We start from the raw sequence: 17,121 nt of genomic DNA on the forward strand, positions 1-17,121 counted from the left end.
TTGGTAGAAATGGGGTTTATTTGTCTTTTCTGATGAAATAGCCTAATAGAAGAACATCCAAGTTGTGGTGTTAGATAAGTGGCTGTTGTAGTTAAAACAGGTTTACTTAATCTTACATACTTAAACCATAATTAATTCAATAACTGGAAAACATTTCAGTAGGCAAAAATATAATGGCAAATTTGGAGTCAGAATAAAATACTGGTTGTTGTAAACATACCTTGTAATATGTATTATCAAAATGGGACTACTAAACATGCCCAGAGTCACTCTAATAAAAACATCTAATTAACAAGTGGAATGTTTTAACTGAGCAACACTTTTTATGCATCGATCACAGAAATGTTTTTGATGCCATGTATAGTTTGTTGTAGACAGCTTTAAAGGAGCTATTTGGGAGTTTTGCTATTGCTACATAGCCAGCATTAGCATTAACAGCTGTTTACTTACCAGTCTTTGGAGCAGCTTCAGCCATTGTTGTGTATACAAGAGGTTATAATACGCCCTCTGAGCAGCGCAACTTCTTCAGGACCGACTAAACGCCACAGTACCTCGGTATTGGAAAGCGACAAGACAGTCCAACTGGGCTAGGTCTGGCTGGTTAGCACACTAACTTCAGTACAAGAAAATAAGTAAGAGAAATTTCCACTGCTGGGGACAGTTCTTGGCAAGTAAAGGAATGAAGTTTGCTGCTGAACGTTTCCTCTAGACTGTTAAGTAAATAACTGTTAATGCTAATGTTGGCTATGTAGCAATAGAGCAACTTAACAAATAGCTCCTTTGCCTGAGCTGTTGGAATTCAAACACTTTGCCTACTAATGTAAGTACAACCATTGTGTTAGAATATTTTTCATAAATCCTGAAAATATAGGCCTATGACATTTCTGAATGACATTATGTACGTCTATGAAATTATTTGTTAGCACACAGATACTACAAGAGTGTGACCGAAAAACATTCTTGTCCTAGTGGTGTTGACTAAGATGATGACAGCTGTTAGCTAGCTGCTAGCCTACATCTAGGTTATTTTTTCACAGTATGATGATGAGAGTGTTGCTACCACAGTTTTCCTTGCTCCTTTAAAATAATGTTTTCATCTTTATCAAAGATCCTCACTTTCCTTTTCCATCTTTCATTGTGCTTGTGTTCCTATAATTTCCCCATCTGTTTCCCTCCTCTCCTATGGCTTCTCTGTTAACTTTCTTGATTTCTTATTTCTTATCACACTCCCTCTTGTGCCATTCGGTATTCAAATACACTGCCCCTCTCAAGGAAAGTCTCATTCAAGCGCCTGCGCTTGGTCTGAGGTCTGTTTGCTTCCTCTTCTCCTCCATATCCTCCTCCTCCAGGGGTGTAGAGGCAGAACATGTCCTGTAGGGGGAGACAGACAAGGAGAAAAAATAGCTCACTTTTCAGTAACTGAAAAATATTTCAAGTTTCTCTGTCAGCACTGGTGGGTGCCTTCCATTTGCTAACACTCTTAATAAACAATAATTATTTTTTTATTTATTTATTTTTATATTTGTACTCCTTTAACATTTTCATGCACAACAACAAAATTAGTTTTCTTGTATTTGGAATACGCAGAGCTGTAACTGTTATTCTGATAATGTTTTCACATCTTACCCCGGGCTGAAGGCTGACACTGGTTTTGGCTCCTAGGTTGAGGACTCTGCCATCTGCCCTGTTGAGCAGGTTCAGCCCTGCTGCTCCGTCCCCACCCCCTGACGAATAGACAAGTGAGTAAGTTTACATAGTAAAAGAAAGAAAGAGACTGCTAGCTATGAGGAAAAATGCAAAACCATGTCAAAGACCAATAAATAACCTAGCTTCATTTAGTGAGAAAAAAAAAGGCTGAGAGTTTACCCTGGAGGCCGTACGGGGAAGTGGATCGTCTCTCTGTCAGTACAGACAGAACCACCTCATTCCTGAACAAAAGTTTCCGGATCACACCATCTCCACCGCAGTATTTCCCTGCACCTCCTGAGCCGGGCCGCAGAGAGAACTGTTCTAAAATCACTGGATACCTGAACAATAACCATACAGGAACCAATGTACAAAGCAATAATATCAACAAAACATTACCATTGGACACAACAAATTCACGCTTTCAATTTCTTTAACTCAAACTTGAACTCATGTCCTACCTCTTCTCGAGAATCTCGGGGTCAGTGATGCGAGTGTTAGTCATGTGACTGTGAACTCCACTCCGCCCATTCCAGCCTGGCCCCGCCCCTGCTCCCCCAGCAACAGTCTCATAGTAACCGATGTTCTCACTGCCAAATGAAATGTTGTTCATGCAGCCCTGATGGAAACAAGAATGACAATATAAAGAAATTTAAGCTGGATAATAAGAATATCTCTCCCAAGACAGATGGAAAATAAACATATATTGTATACTGAACTACCTTAAATGTGAAAAAACATTTTTTATGGACAAATCCAGCCTTTTTTACCTGTGAGGCAGCACACACTTCAAACGCCCTGAATATGACGTCGACCACTCTCTGGGATGTGAGGACATTTCCTCCAACCACAGCTGCATTCTGGGAAGGCTGGAGGATTGAGCCAGGGGGGATGATGACTTTAATCGGTGTGAGACAACCCTGGACATGAAAAAGGAAACAGATGATGAAAATGATATGAAGAGTGGTTAGATGGAACTGAATATTATTTTTTAAGCAATTGAATTCATTTTTTTTTAGGTGAATGATGAATTACTACACAGACAGAGAAAGTGTTAGGGAAGAAACAGATTATTAAAATGATGAGTTTTAAACTTGTTTCATTACAGCAGAGGAAAAAAATCACAGATTTTGCTGTGCAGTATCTGGTAAGTAGTAGGTATCTGGTTCTGACTTTGACCTTGACTGTCTCAAAGCAGCCTGACGCACGCAGACACACACACACAACTAGGGATGGAGTTCGACAGCATTTTATTGAAGTTCTCCAGTTCTGATTCCGTTTATTGAGTCAGAATCCTTTCAACTCCCTCATCAAATCATTTTAAGATTTTTGTCTGGTGGGGAATGGAGACATTTGTTGGTTAAAAAAAGTGTAGTGTTTTCACTTGTGTAACAAATGATTTAGCTTAATATTCAAGAATCTAGCTTCCCCATTCATGTTGACATCACAGTTGGGTATCTTATTTGTAATTTTCGTCATTCGTTTCGTAATTACCCAAGCAAAAATATTTTACTGTGCTGAAGGACTGTACAGCTTTCACCATATATTTTATTACTGCTCTGTGTCATTCATCAAACCTGTCCTGACTCATTTTTTCATTTCCTGCGTTTGCTCCTCACTGGGGGGCTTGTGAAGACGATTAGGTAAAAACAACACAGTGAAAATAATATGAATTCATTCACATTACATATTGCATTTCGCAGTTGTTTCACTGACACTGGAACGTATAAGCTGGTACACAATGTTTGTTTACAACAGTGTAGCTGAGTTACCATATGGTTTTGTAGGTCATCAGTGTCTGTGGTGTAACAGAGAGAGAGAGAGAAAATGGGGACGAACGGGTTTGGTGGTCACGGAGCTTCACAGATCCAGTTCTTTTACCAACTCGCAACTGGACGGAACCTGCTCATCCCTACAGACAACCAAACCTCAACATTGACTTAGATCCACCCAATGGTTCCTAGGATAAAACATCTTTACCTGATTGAGGGGGATGTCCTGTCCGACCATGCAGCGCAGGCAGTAGATGAGGGCAGAGAGAGTGATGGCCCGTGGAGCATTGCAGTTCCCCCACACCTCAGTCCCAGTCCCTGTGAAGTCGAACACCGCACTGCCCTGTAATAAAGGAGGATTTTAAGTTTATTTGCGTATTCACACTCAGTAATGATCTGATTTCTTCCTAATGCAAGTTTGTAATGTTTTTCAAGTTGATCTACACATTGTGTGAGATAAAATCAGAATTATCCTGAGGAGATTCCCCCTGCTTACCTCTTCTTCATTAATCCTGACCCGCAGTCTGATCGGTGTCCCATCATCCATGAAATCCTCTGACTCCACCTCCAAGGAGCCAGTCTGTTGCCGTCGACGACGTGCAAAGTCTCTCAGCATGTCCCTTACTGCCAGCTCTGCATTACTCTGAAACATTAACACAAAAGGCTGTAGTAGTACAACACGCAGTACTTAATACTTTTCAGTATAACAATATTTTTTGTTTTTCTTTTACACTATTTCACAAGGAGCCACACCTACCTGAATGTACCCCATGTAGGCCTGAACCACAGCCAGTCCGTAGCTGTCAATCAACTCCCCCACCAGCTGGCTGCCTCTCTGATTGGCTGCCACTTGAGCCCGCAGATCTGACAGGTTGTCATGGAGATTACGAGTCCCAGAGCAGTCTGGGTACTGGGCCGGAGCCATGAGAGCTTCAGTTACAGCTGATATGGGGAAGGAAGGAAAAGCAGAGGGAGGAATGCAATGGGGGAAAAGAGGGACAAGGAGAAAAGCATGATGGGAACAAAGAGTAAAGAAAATGATGAATGTCACATAAGTTGACAGTAAACATTCAGTCCCATTATTTTTGTTAGATTAGATTAGATTAACTTTATTTATCCCACAACTGGGAAATTCATTTACCACAGCAGAAAAATAAACATCTATAGAATAAACATCTATGGAAATATACAACAAAAATATACCAAATATACACTAATAAATACAATATACACAATACACACGATATGTACATGAAAAAGTGCAAGTTTGCACATGGTCAGGAAGAGCAGGAGTTGTGGAGTCTGACAGCTGCTGGAATGAAGGACCTGCGGAACCTCTCCTTCTTACAGCGAGGATGTAAAAGTCTGCTGCTGAAGAAGCTACTCAAAGACCCTACAGTGTCATGCAGAGGGTGAGAGTTATTGTTCATGATGGATGTCAGCTTAGCTAACATCCTCCTGTCACCTACTTCCTCAATGGAGTCTAGGGGGCAGCCCAGGACAGAGCTCACTTTCCGGATCAGTGTTATATTGCTTGGCTCTAATATGCAAAGTGACTGGTTTAGCATGGTCTCTGTTAAATCCACTGTATATTTGCAAAGAAATACTTCTTCTAAGCCAAGTAATTTGAACAAAGAAGCAAGGATTCTTTATCTTGACTTGACAATAAGATACAGCTCTGCATTATGTCCACTGCTTCCTTTCATCAGCCTTTCACATTCATTCTAAGTTTATCTCCTCATCTCTCACCCTCTTCCTGGAAGACCCCACCAGTGACAAGTTTGAAGGAAGTGAACACAGCGCCCTCCTGCTGAAGGGAGGTGGAATGGGGGGGCATGGAGCCTGGAGTGATGCCTCCAATGTCAGCATGGTGCCCTCTGCTGGCTACAAAGAACACTGGACCGCTCACCCCTTTTCTAAACACCTGGGGTGAGAAAAGATAGAAAGAAGTTAGTGAGAAAGAGATATGAAAAGAAAAGAGAGGTAGGTAAGAAAAAGGAAAAAATGATACTGAGGAGAGCAAAGATGCAGAGAGAAAACTAGACAAACTGACTGGTGTGATGACTGTGAGATCTGGCAGGTGGCTGCCCCCAGCACACGGGTGGTTACTCAGAATGACATCCCCTTCTCTCAGCTTGTTGCCCAGTGATCTGATCTGCACAGAGAAAAAGCGGGAAAGAACTTTACTTTATGCCACTGTGCCTTAATGGACTGTGTTGCTTCAGCAGCACGACTGCACTCAAAAACATACACAGCTAACCACCCCTTACCTGGTACTGGACGGTCTCTTGCATGGCACCCAGGTGGACAGGGATGTGAGGTGCGTTGGACACCAGACCGCCGTCTGGTCCGAACACAGCACAGGAGAAGTCGAGACGTTCCTTGATGTTGGTGGAGATGGAGGTTCTTTGGAGAACTCGGCCCATCTGCTCTGTAGAGGAAGATAGATGGAACAAACTTGAACAAGTAAATAGGAAATTAACACTGAACTTGACCGAGGCTTCACAGATCCCTATTTAACTCTAGTTTCTCGCTAACAACTTTTCACTTTGTCATCATTCTCTCCTTTCCACCCTTTCTCTCTGTTGGTATACCTGCTATGCTCATGAAGCGGTGGGAGAAGATGGACAGCTGCACAGTGTTTAGCTCGGTGCCGAGGGCACAGTGAGGGTCAGAGCCTACAGTCATGCAAACATCGCCCCCCTCTGTAAGATGAGCCTCACAGCATGGCTCCACCAGGATGGTGCTGATAGGGGAAGGAGCAGGAAAAACTTTATACATTTATGCAAGCACAGATATTCAGGCAGGGTGAATACAGGCACTATTGCCATTTGAAACACTTTAAAGACCAAGTTCACATCAAACGCAGAAAAGTAAAAAGTATATGGACATCTATAGATGTAAAGTAGTGAAAAGGCATTTCATCATATTTAGCAGGTTTCAATGTCTGAAAAAGGCTTAAGTGGAAAATGCCTGCCTGTTTTTGTCAATGATGATGGCTGGTCCCTGGATGCTGTGACCACATGGCAGCTCCTCCCATAGATACACACTGGTGTCCAGGTGACCATCCTCAAAGTAACACTTGGTCATCTACAGAGAAGAACAGACACTAATAACTACACATATGTTTCCAAACCAGAAAGTTGTATTTTGTATTTAGTTTGGATTTTGTTATTACTCTTTCATTACACTGTAAATGCTTTTCTAAATGTATTGATTGGTATTTATTAAAGCATATGTATATATTATATGAAAGGGAGGAAATTAAATATTGATGGAAAAGATATATATAAGTCTGAACAATGTGATTCCTAAGTCCTGTTAAAAGAGAGAGTTTGTCCATGTGTGTACAAGTACACAAAATGTTCAGGTCTGTGTTTGTGTGAAGTGACTCCATATACCGTGACCGGTTTGGCCTGTCCAGATCCCATCTTGGTTTTGTGCACTGATTTGATACCGGATTTTCCACAACCCCTCACTCTGATGTCATCAACCACGATGGATCTGTCTGGGATAGTGAATCCAAATTCCTTCAAATACCTAGAAAGAAAAAAGGAGGTGTGTGATATAAGAGAAGGAGAAAGAAACAGAGTGATAAAGGCTAGAGGGAAGACATGAATGCATGAATAGTGTATATAAATGTCAGTTCCAAAGTTTACTAAGCTTATGGTCTATGGAAAAATGACACATTAACTTAATGGTGCATTTGCTTTCACACTGTAAACATAAGGCACGAAGGAGCCAAAGTGTACGAGCCAATGATTTATTCATTCATGAGTGAGTACAGGACATGTGACATAAGTGAACAAATGAGTAAACATGTAGCTAACCGTTTGGTGAAGGCACTGCGGAAGTCTCCAGCTCGACAGGACTGGGCGTTGCTGGGGTAACCGGCAGCTGTAACCATGAGCGCACAGTCTGTGCCCTCATAACGCAGGTGGAGGAAAACCTCAGTGGTTATCTGACTGCTGAAGAGAGCAAGAAACACAAGACTGCTTTAGCCTGGTGTGCTTATGTCAAAGTTTACAACTAAGATTGTTCTAATAATGGATCATTTTTTGTTAACAGGGCTGGAGAGGACAGGTGGTTAACCTCAAAGAATGTGGTGTTTTGTGGGGTCTGACCTGGTGAAGCCACGTGCACATAGTGTATCATGGCAGCGTTTTGATAGCTGCTCCACCCTCCGGTCGAGCTCGCTGAAACAGTTCTGCTCATAATGCAGCGAGCATGGCTCCTGCACTTCCTCCACCACGTCTGCTAGAGCCAATCCATAGGCTGACAGCACACCACTGTACCTGCACAACACACACACAGACACATTACAGCCAAACATACTTTAAATGAATGTGTCTATTGCTATTCTTGGCAAACTGTCAGCCAGGTTTCTGCCAAATTACTAAACTGAAAAAAAAACTAATACCCATATATCACTCTCTTTGCTTTCTGCTGTGTTGTAGCTTTGTAAGTAACATGCAATTTTTCTTCTCTTTCTGGTCTTTTTCCTACAAACACAAAACTGAAGCACAGTCTGTCAACCTTACTTATGTATAAAGACAGTCTTCATCCCCAGGGTTCGGGCAATAGCACAAGCATGTTGGCCACCTGCACCCCCGAAACACGCCAACACATGTTGAGATGTATCATGGCCCTTGGCCTATGAGGGTGAAAGATGTGGGGGAGGGGTGGGAAAGAACGAAAGACAAGAGGGAGAAAAAAATGTAACCAAATACAGTGTAATTTTTCCTTATAATTATTTCAACAAGCTGGAGCGACAACTTTAGTACCCAAATTACCTGTGTCAGGGCTCTGATAGGCCGGCACATGGCCTCATTAGCGACACGAATGAATCCCATGGCAACCTCCTCCACATTCATCTCTGATTGGCTGTTTGGCAACATGCTCTTGTGTGAGTGTTTGGCCCCATTTGCGCTAATCTTCAAATGAAAACAAACAAACAAACAACCAAAAAAAAAAAACATTAGCCTCATTATTACTCCCTTACAAAAGAAAATTGGTGCTCTTATCAATATTTCAGTAGATGTTAGTGCCTGTGACTGGCTAGAAGACAAGAAGAGGTTGATCTCCTGGGTGAGATGACGGAAATGCTTCATGGTCTCCTCCAAAGACAGTGGTTCGTTCTCACCAGGCCCAAAGATTTTTGGGAAGAAGGAAGGGAGGAGTCGTCCCAGAGCTAAGTTAGCATCAGTCACAGTAGGAGGGCCACCTAAGAAAATTCACAGTGAATTAACTATAATTCTGTTTCACCATGACTCTGTTGTTCAAAGGCTGCTTTTATGTGAGATGCTTACTTGATGTTTCAGGCTTGTACTTTAAAATTTTTTAGGTCATTCTGTGAGAAATGTTTAAATAAAACTGTGGAAAGGCACTGGAGATCATGTAATATGAAACAAAGCTAACTGCTACACAACTCTCCAACAGGGTATATCCACAAAGTCAGACGCTGTCTCTTTTTGTTAGCACACATTACAGCTCCAACTGAGAACTGAGAGGCAAGCTTCAGTTATATCATCTGACATTTGGATTTGTGCCAACCTCTAGCCTTCACAGAGCTAAATCAGGTTAACAATCCACTCCCACTCTGCATGCCTGGATTTTTGCATGGATGAATGACGGTTGAAACAGCTGGATGCATGATAATGATTTAAAGAGTGCATGAAACCACAGAGGGTGGGAAAAGCGAGCTGGGAATGTATAGTTAACCATCTACCAGGTTGTGGACAGATACGGTCAATAATTATAATTGGAAAAGTGTAATGGAAAAGCTCAAGAATGGTGGAGGAAATGTATTCCTATTACCTTTTCTGTAGCATGCTGGTCCTGGATGTGCACCTGCAGACTCTGGTCCAACCACAAACATCCCTGACCTGAGAAGTAAGGAAAAGAGAGATGTCACAGAACAGGAAGAAAGAAGCAAATTTTTTAAAGTAGATAATTCAATAAATCAATTCATGAAGTTAAATTGAAACATGAGTACATGACCTGCTTACTGTCAGTTACAAAAGGCTTACATCAGAGACTTGGCAAGGTTACAATTATTACATCAAAGCATTCAAAACTTCAATAACGCTGACAAGACTGATAACATATTTCAAATGAATCTGTTACAGCTGTGCCAGGTGCTTCAGTACTTGTTACTCTTTTACAGTCCAAATATCTCAGGTGCCTCACTGAGTTCAAGATCCATTGGAAATATTAAGTAGTCACTATTCAAAACTAAAAACAAAATTTACTTTTCTTGGTGATAACTTAACACCAAATTGAACTGGATCTATAAAACACAGCCCATCAAAATATTTCAGATACAAACACATGTATGCAGCCCAACTGACCTGAAGAAGAGTCGCGACCCTCCTCCTGCAGCCACAGTGTTGATGTCCAGCTGAGGTGCCTGCAGGGTGACTCCAGCTGTGGTAGCCTCAAACACATGTTCATACTGGCCAGCGTATCGACTCACATCTGTAGAGGTTCCTGGAGGGACAAAGAAGAGAGAGCAAGTCAGGAAGATGATAAGAAAAGTGAAGTCTATAAAAGACTATTACAAACAAGATGCACAGTAAATTGTTTAACAAAGTAACTACAAAACAATAGCAGGAGGTTCCTCACATAATCTGTGCAATCAGTGTTTGCTCAAGGTATTCTCCCCACTCACCGCCCATGTCAAAGCCAATCACAGGTTTTTTCTCCATCTGGCTGTAAGAAGTGATGGCGTATCCCACCACACCCCCCGCTGGGCCAGACAGAACGGCCCGTGACCCACAGAACTGTTCCATGGGAGTCAGGCCTCCATCTGACTGCATGAACAACACGTCTACATCCTGAGGTCAGAGGGAAATAAGAGATGGAGGAGATCACTTCAGTGTTCAGATGAAACAGCGTCTGAAACTGACACCCAGCAACTGGAACATCTGGAAAATCCTGCCTCTGTCTCTGGCATGAGTGACCTGATTTTTGCCTCCAAGGTATTACTAAGCATTTGTCTAAACAAAATGTGGTATTTGGGATCAACACAAAAACATGCACTATACACAGAACACACCTTCAGGCCACCCTTGAAGCCAGAGGTGAAGCCTTTTAAATACTGACGAATTTTGGGTGTAAGGTAGGCGTCGGCACAGACGGTGTAGCCCCGAGGCACTGCCCGCACCATGGGCATGACCTCACTGGACAGAGACACCTGGGTGAAGCCCAGACTACGTGCCAGAGTCCCCACTGCTTTCTCGTGATCGGACCATCTGAGAGAGAGAGAGAAAGGGAGAGAGAGAAAGGGTGGAGACTGAGGCTGGAATGCAAGTCAATCATAAAGCTCTTATGTAATTTCACCACTGCTTTATTGTACATTATGTTCCTCCTATCACTTAAAAGCCTCCAAATCACGTTTTTCTCCATTTCTCCATGAAAAGAAAAGTATGCATGTGCTTTGTCTGTGACATGTGACAGGAAGCAAAAAAATTTTAACTACTGGAAGTGCTTTTTTTCCCTTTGATTGCTTTCATTTTTAGAAACTTAAGATGTAAGAACTGCAAACTGCTTCGGATTTCTAGGAACCAATGGGAGCAGACTTGAAGGTAAGAAAGATAGGTAGAAAAACATGAGCTTCCACCTAGTAATCCACGTGGGTCATATATACAATAGAAACAGGCTATTGGACACCAGACACAAACATGTTCAGTGTACATACCACTACTCCCACAGAGACAAGAAAGAGACTGAGAGGGTGAACTGTATAGCTGCGCATACGTTGACAAAAAAAAAGGGCAGTATAAGTGGGCATTGACTTAAAGTTATCATTTGTTTAGGCACAGAGAGATTGCCTGTGAAAGGAAAAAAAGATAACTAAGTAAAGAGTAAATATAGCTTGAATAAATATGCCTCCATGCCTGAAAGGACAGAAACAAGCTGTAATACTGACGTGTATGAATGCAGCAGAAGGACAGCCAGACTTGTGATCCCGCGGGACAGAACTCCCCTCAGGTCTGTTTCCACACGTTCAAGATCCAGCTCCCTCCACACCTCCAGAGAATCCCCAGTACTGCCTGAGAAACACACACACACACACACACACACATTAAGGCCTTGAGGCAATGCTATCATACAAAGCAGCTTACCACGTGTGTGCCACTGGACTGAGCTTACATTCCTCCATTACCAACCAAAAAATACAGTATGTTGCATTTGTTGTATGTCTGTCACTGCTGATACATTATGTGAAGGTGTTAAGAACAGAAACACAATGAAATGCGGGAAGACATTTGGAAGTGGACATAGTAAAAGAGAGGGCAGCAGAGTTAAAAGAAAAGAAACTGATTTTTTGACTTGATTAAAAAATATATGTGCATGTGCCTTCTTCATAATGACAATGCTAACATGCTGATGTTTAGCAGGTATAATGCTAACGGACGACTCGCTCATCCTATAAAAGAAAAGTATGGCATAGTTGTGTTTCACACCTGTGACAATACGTTTGGGATCTTTCCTGGGCAGCTGGCAGCCATTTTGCCTAAGGACGACTCGCTCATCCACCTCTATTACCTCCTCATACAGCACATCAGGCATGGCAACCTCCTGTTAATATACACACAGGTGTTATGTGAATTCAAAACAGGTGTACCATTAAGAGAAACATCTGATATAACAGTACATGCCAGTAATATAAAGAAAAGAAAAGAACACAACATATTGCAACATGCATGTGGGAGGTTGGGTCAGTTTATAGCAGCATGAGTGTAATTGAGCCAGTGATTAGGTAAATCTCCATGTGTTTGTCATATGTTTGTCATATGCTCTACTGTATGTGAATGCCACTTCAAATGAGAAAAATCATTTTAAAATGTTGTTCTGTTTAACCTTCTCGTCTGCTGCATTTGTGACAGTTTGCTCTGTAAGAGAGCACCAGCTTCATAGATTTGTGACCATTTCAACTATTAATGGTACAACTGGTCTGGGGGCAAATTCCAAGATCTGCCCTCAGTTACTGTAATACAAGATAATAAGTCAACCTTATGTTGCAGGGACAATAGCCATTTATCCAGGCTACTTGTAAACACCATATACAGTACAGTTAAAAATACATGATGGTGCTGATCTGCTCAAATATGCTGTACTTGCTTTACCCCTTAAATGGAAACATTTATGTACATATTCATGTGTTAAGAAAACCATCATTACAAACCAAATCAAACAGCTTTGGTCTGGCCTGTGTGCCAATGTGAAGCAAGTCTTTAAAGCCCTTTGTGACCAGGAGCGCAGTCCTCTCTCCTTCCCTCTCCAGCAAAGCGTTGGTTGCCACCGTTGTGCCCATTCTGATCCAGCCAATAAGTGAAGTGTCTACAGGCTGGTCGCGAGGAAAGAGCCGCCCTGTTTCCTGTCAACAAATGCATACAAATATGTATATATCATATTTGCTCTTATTACGATACTGCAGTGACGTACGTGTAATATTATAAAAGACGTGACAAGACATGATATTACTATCTATCTATCTATCTATCTATCTATCTATCTATCTATCTATCTATCTATCTATCTATCTATCTATCTATCTATCTAATTGCTGCTTAACTACTGATTTAATGATCAAACGATACACACAACTTCTCCATTTTCACCTTAGTGAACTACAAAAGCACCTGTATGCTTTACACTGACAATGACACCACTTTTCATGTGCTGGATGTTAGTTATGAACACAATCTCCTTCTTTGCCAAATGACCAGCTCCATTCACATAAACAGCAATAGCAAAAATGTGAACATCTCAAGCTCAACCACACTTTTTACTACAGTTTTTCCAATCAAAATCTGGCCCTTGATTGTAACTGCAAGTGTAGTAACTTTCCAGTAACAACCTGCAGAACTTTTAAAACCTCAAGTCAACCACCCTTGTATTTATTAACCTCCATGTGACCTCTAATCCTTCAAAGGCTTTTGTATAAATGAAATATAACTATGATGTGCTTTCTAATATTTCAGAAAACTATGTATTAATGCATCCATTGATCCTGTCATGTTACCTCTTCCAGGACTCTGCGGATCCCTTCTGTAGGAGCATCTTTGTAGTTTTGGGGATCTCGCGAAAGCAGTTTCAGGACTCTCTCACGGCCATCAGGCAGCCGGGCAAACACATCGGTGAAGGTGCCACCCCGGTCGATGGCAAAGTCAAATTTCCCCTCAGTTTCAGCCATAGTGAGAAGTGATAAACAAGTTGCTCCTGAATCTGGGACTGAGTGGAGTCTGAGAAGGTACAGTTAGACAGAGTTAGAGAAAGACTGTATTCACTCTAACTGTGCAATAATGTACTGATAAGGGAATAGGCGACATACCTGTTGGAAGGGGAGCGAGAGAAACACTTTTCATTTACAAAAATCAAAAACACACCTGCTTAGCAATTGAAAGCCTGTATCAGCGTTAACTAATGAACCACCAAGCTTATTGACTTTTCTCTCTCCTATGCTCCACATCTCTAGTTTGACATTTTGCTACTGAGAACACACACACACACACACACACACACACACACACACACACACACACACACACACACACACACAAACACACAAACACAGACACACTTATCCATACATTTCCATCGCCATTGAAATATCATAACAACCACATCTCAGGCTTATCTACATACAAGTTCATTGTAATTGTATTGTTGTCACATACTTTAAGCCATTTGTATCTATTTATATACGTTTTCAATCTTACCTTTTCCAAAATAAGCCATAACTGTGAGAGTCTACATATTGTATGTTTTGTTTTTGTTTTTTTTACACACGGGAAAGTATTGTGTCTGCTGCTGTGACGTTAAAACAAGGTGAAAGGGCAGTTCAGTTTTAAAGGAACATGCTAACCCCAGAATCCACCCTGCAGGAATGTCACTGACCAGACCGCAACCGTTAAGATAAGTGCATGATTACCTCAATGTGGATTGATTGGGTTATTCCAGAGATAAATGAGAACTCTGCACTGCCCCAATGCAATCGAAATGATCTCCACACCGATTACTCCAACACGGCTCAGCTGCTGTGAGCGTGCTATGGCTACAACCCCTTCACTGTCTGTGTGCAGGGGAGCATGCACATCCCCAGTCCGAAGCAACGAAGCCCAACCGATATTTTTACCCACCTGTCCACTGGTGCTACACTGGCAGACTCTTAATCTTTGATAATCCGCTAACTGTCAGGTCCACCTCCCCTTACGTCTCTGCTTGGTCTCGTAACTCACATCGAAGGAGTCAGTCTCTCTGTGTGCAGCTTGCTGGGGCTTAAACTCCGCCCCGGTGCAAGAAGCCGGGGGTCTGAAATTTGAGTAGCTCTGGATCATACAGTCTGCGCCTGGCGCATACGCATGGATGTATCCATGGATATCCACCACGATAACGCAGCGAGAGGTCACAGCTGATTCCCTGCCAACAACCCTTTCCTGTCTGCTGTTGTCAAAATAAATTTTAAAAAGTTTGCTGCATAGGACTGAGTGGAGAGCAGTGGTGAAATGTAACAATTTAGCGAGAACATTTTGTACAGTTTACCCCAATGCTTTTATTACTATAGTTACTTTTCAGATCTAGATTCATGTAAATCACATGATAGGTATCCAGGTTTTTTAACGACTTAGCTGTTTCCTCTATTGAAATGTGTTCTTTGATTAGGTTGATCTAGTGAGTGATATCTGGCAAGATTTTCAGTTTTGAAAGATTATTTTCTTATATTTCTGCCAAACATTTTCCAACACGCAGCAAAATCAACTATTTAGGTGAGGCTACTGACTGCAACTAGCTAGCTAAAGTAAAATTAAGCATGTCCATTTAGGAACACATTGGGTTTTGTTCAAAAGAGGATATAATGTCATTTGAAAATAAAACCTTTATTTATTTACATATAATTTTTCTTCAATGAATTCAATTAGCCTTCAAAACGCACGTCCAGATTCATGAATTAGCCTTATATTAGGACGATAGCTACATAACATTAGCTATGTATTAGTTTAACAAATGTCTAACTATATTTTATGTTAACCGTTAGATATCCATATTTTCATATATCAGTGTTTAATACATGGCAAGACAACATTTTTAAGGACTATGTTTTAAAATGTTAGACTGCGTTTTTATTTTGGGAGCTGTGCAACACCATTAATGTTTAATAACTGCAACAATGTAAGAAACATTCTATTGGCCTACTTTTCTTATTTACTTTCTATTGTTTATATTTTAAATAAACTGTTTTAAAGGCTTTGACTATAGTTTTGGAAGGGGTAGAAAATATATTTATTAATTTTGGTTATTTCACGACTTATATGAACGTTTAATCCGTGTTACCATGGGTATGATTAGCATGTAAGAGAGAAAGTCTGAGTGATTTATAAGTAAGATATGGACTACAATACCTCTTAACCTCACCAATATTTATTTTTGTCTCTCTGTACACATTTTTTTTATTTTTTTATTCTGGATATTTAATGAAGTACAAAGTAGTAGCTAGATGTAGGCTAATCTTAAGACTTTGTCAGTAAACTTATTGTGGATAAAACAAATTAATTTTAAAATAGTATTTCTATGCCTTAAAACATGTCTAGGGGGATCGTAAAATCTAAAATTTATAAATATTTAATATTTTGCAGTCAGATCGTCAGTGACAACCATCAAAATCTTTTTTATGAATGCTATATTACACTCACAATTTATTATTCAATAAATTATTACCGTTATTTATTAACACAAGTGCACAAACATGCATAATATATGTAAACAAATTGGTCGTCAACTGTGTGCATAGCAACCGATAGCAACCAGCAGCTCCCTTAACGCCACAACATTTCTTAATTTAGAGATCAGTACATAAAAACATATACAAACAAAACAGAACTACAAGGTATTATGAAAATCAGATAAAACAAAAATAAAACCAAGTAAAACTACATAAAACATAAAATAAAATTATGTGCATGGAAACCACCTGCTGATCACCCATAACAACTGCATTCCAGAATGCTGGTGGATTATAAATACAGGCGTGGAGCTCGCATCCATCACTATCACCGAGACCTTCGGAGAGGTAGGTCAAATTTAGTTCACCGAACTAGGCTTGGTTAGCTAGCTAGCTTGCTAGCATTAGCATTAGCCTAGCACTAGCATCTTAGCTAACCATTTCAGTGTCGGAAAATAAATAATTTTAATGTCTTATTACATACATTTTAGTTTACAATGTTGAGGAACAATTCATTAAGTAACAATGAAGTGTAAGCATAACAATAATAACCTAATTTTTCAGTAATGATAATAAGGTATTTATACTTAATACTTACCGTACTTGGAGAGGTCGGTATGTTTGAAGTCTCACCGGGATTTGTTTGGAGGCTTGATATTAACTGCTGCTGTGAACAGTGAATACCCTATATTAAGATCGGTACCTGTCAGGTAGCTTAGGCACTGGTGCTGGAGGTGACCGGGAGCGGTTTGTGACAACCTAGGGGTCACTTGGGTTTGGGAGTTTCTAGGAGATGGGAGGTGTGTGAACCCGCGTGGAATGACAGGACTTGTGGAGTGCAGTCACCATGACGTTAGCTCTGGTGGTCAGTAAAACGTCCACCATAGACTAGCTGCTAGGTCTACAGTATTAGGTAAATGCAACCTGTGTGGGTGT

General features: G+C 40.9%; 2 protein-coding genes across 9 annotated transcripts in view; one reads left to right on the forward strand and one right to left on the reverse strand.

Annotated features, from left to right (window-relative positions):
• Positions 1 to 16,889, reverse strand: oplah (5-oxoprolinase, ATP-hydrolysing). Of its 3 annotated transcripts, none has more exons than XM_056364064.1 (28): positions 16,784 to 16,889; positions 13,489 to 13,708; positions 12,649 to 12,840; positions 11,927 to 12,041; positions 11,389 to 11,512; positions 10,516 to 10,711; positions 10,129 to 10,294; positions 9,809 to 9,947; positions 9,276 to 9,343; positions 8,507 to 8,682; positions 8,252 to 8,392; positions 8,000 to 8,112; positions 7,583 to 7,753; positions 7,289 to 7,426; positions 6,860 to 6,998; positions 6,436 to 6,548; positions 6,053 to 6,204; positions 5,729 to 5,889; positions 5,512 to 5,613; positions 5,208 to 5,382; positions 4,216 to 4,400; positions 3,955 to 4,101; positions 3,667 to 3,801; positions 2,457 to 2,606; positions 2,148 to 2,305; positions 1,867 to 2,027; positions 1,627 to 1,724; positions 1 to 1,371 (listed from the first exon to the last, which is right to left on the reverse strand). In XM_056364064.1, exons 2-28 carry the CDS (start codon positions 13,657 to 13,659, stop codon positions 1,222 to 1,224), a joined length of 3,936 nt encoding a protein of 1,311 aa, XP_056220039.1. In that variant the 5' UTR covers positions 13,660 to 13,708; positions 16,784 to 16,889; the 3' UTR covers positions 1 to 1,221. The 3 variants fall into 3 exon arrangements, with proteins under 3 accessions (XP_056220039.1, XP_056220037.1, XP_056220038.1); XM_056364062.1 differs by lacking the exon at positions 16,784 to 16,889 and adding an exon at positions 14,606 to 14,744; XM_056364063.1 differs by lacking the exon at positions 16,784 to 16,889 and adding an exon at positions 14,398 to 14,555.
• The window catches only part of LOC130161088 (golgin subfamily A member 6-like protein 25), a 6,929-nt gene continuing 6,190 nt past the window's right edge, over positions 16,383 to 17,121 (forward strand). The window contains exon 1 of one of the 6 annotated variants that reach the window (XM_056364066.1): positions 16,383 to 16,533. The gene's annotated coding sequence lies outside the window, so the exon portion shown is untranslated. The other 5 variants (XM_056364072.1, XM_056364071.1, XM_056364068.1 and 2 more) reach the window with 5 other exon arrangements.

Source organism: Seriola aureovittata, chromosome 20 (genome assembly GCF_021018895.1).
Source record: "Seriola aureovittata isolate HTS-2021-v1 ecotype China chromosome 20, ASM2101889v1, whole genome shotgun sequence".
NCBI lineage: Eukaryota > Metazoa > Chordata > Actinopteri > Carangiformes > Carangidae > Seriola > Seriola aureovittata.

Excerpts from the sequence above, each read along its gene's own strand:
- oplah (XM_056364064.1), bottom strand. The coding sequence starts at position 13,659 with ATGGCTGAAACTGAGGGGAAATTTGACTTTGCCATCGACCGGGGTGGC. Across the intron at positions 11,513-11,926 it reads TCCCAAACGTATTGTCACAG|GCAGTACTGGGGATTCTCTG; the intron begins GTGTGAAACACA and ends TGTGTTTCTCAG. Across the intron at positions 7,427-7,582 it reads TGTGCACGTGGCTTCACCAG|CAGTCAGATAACCACTGAGG; the intron begins GTCAGACCCCAC and ends TGCTCTCTTCAG.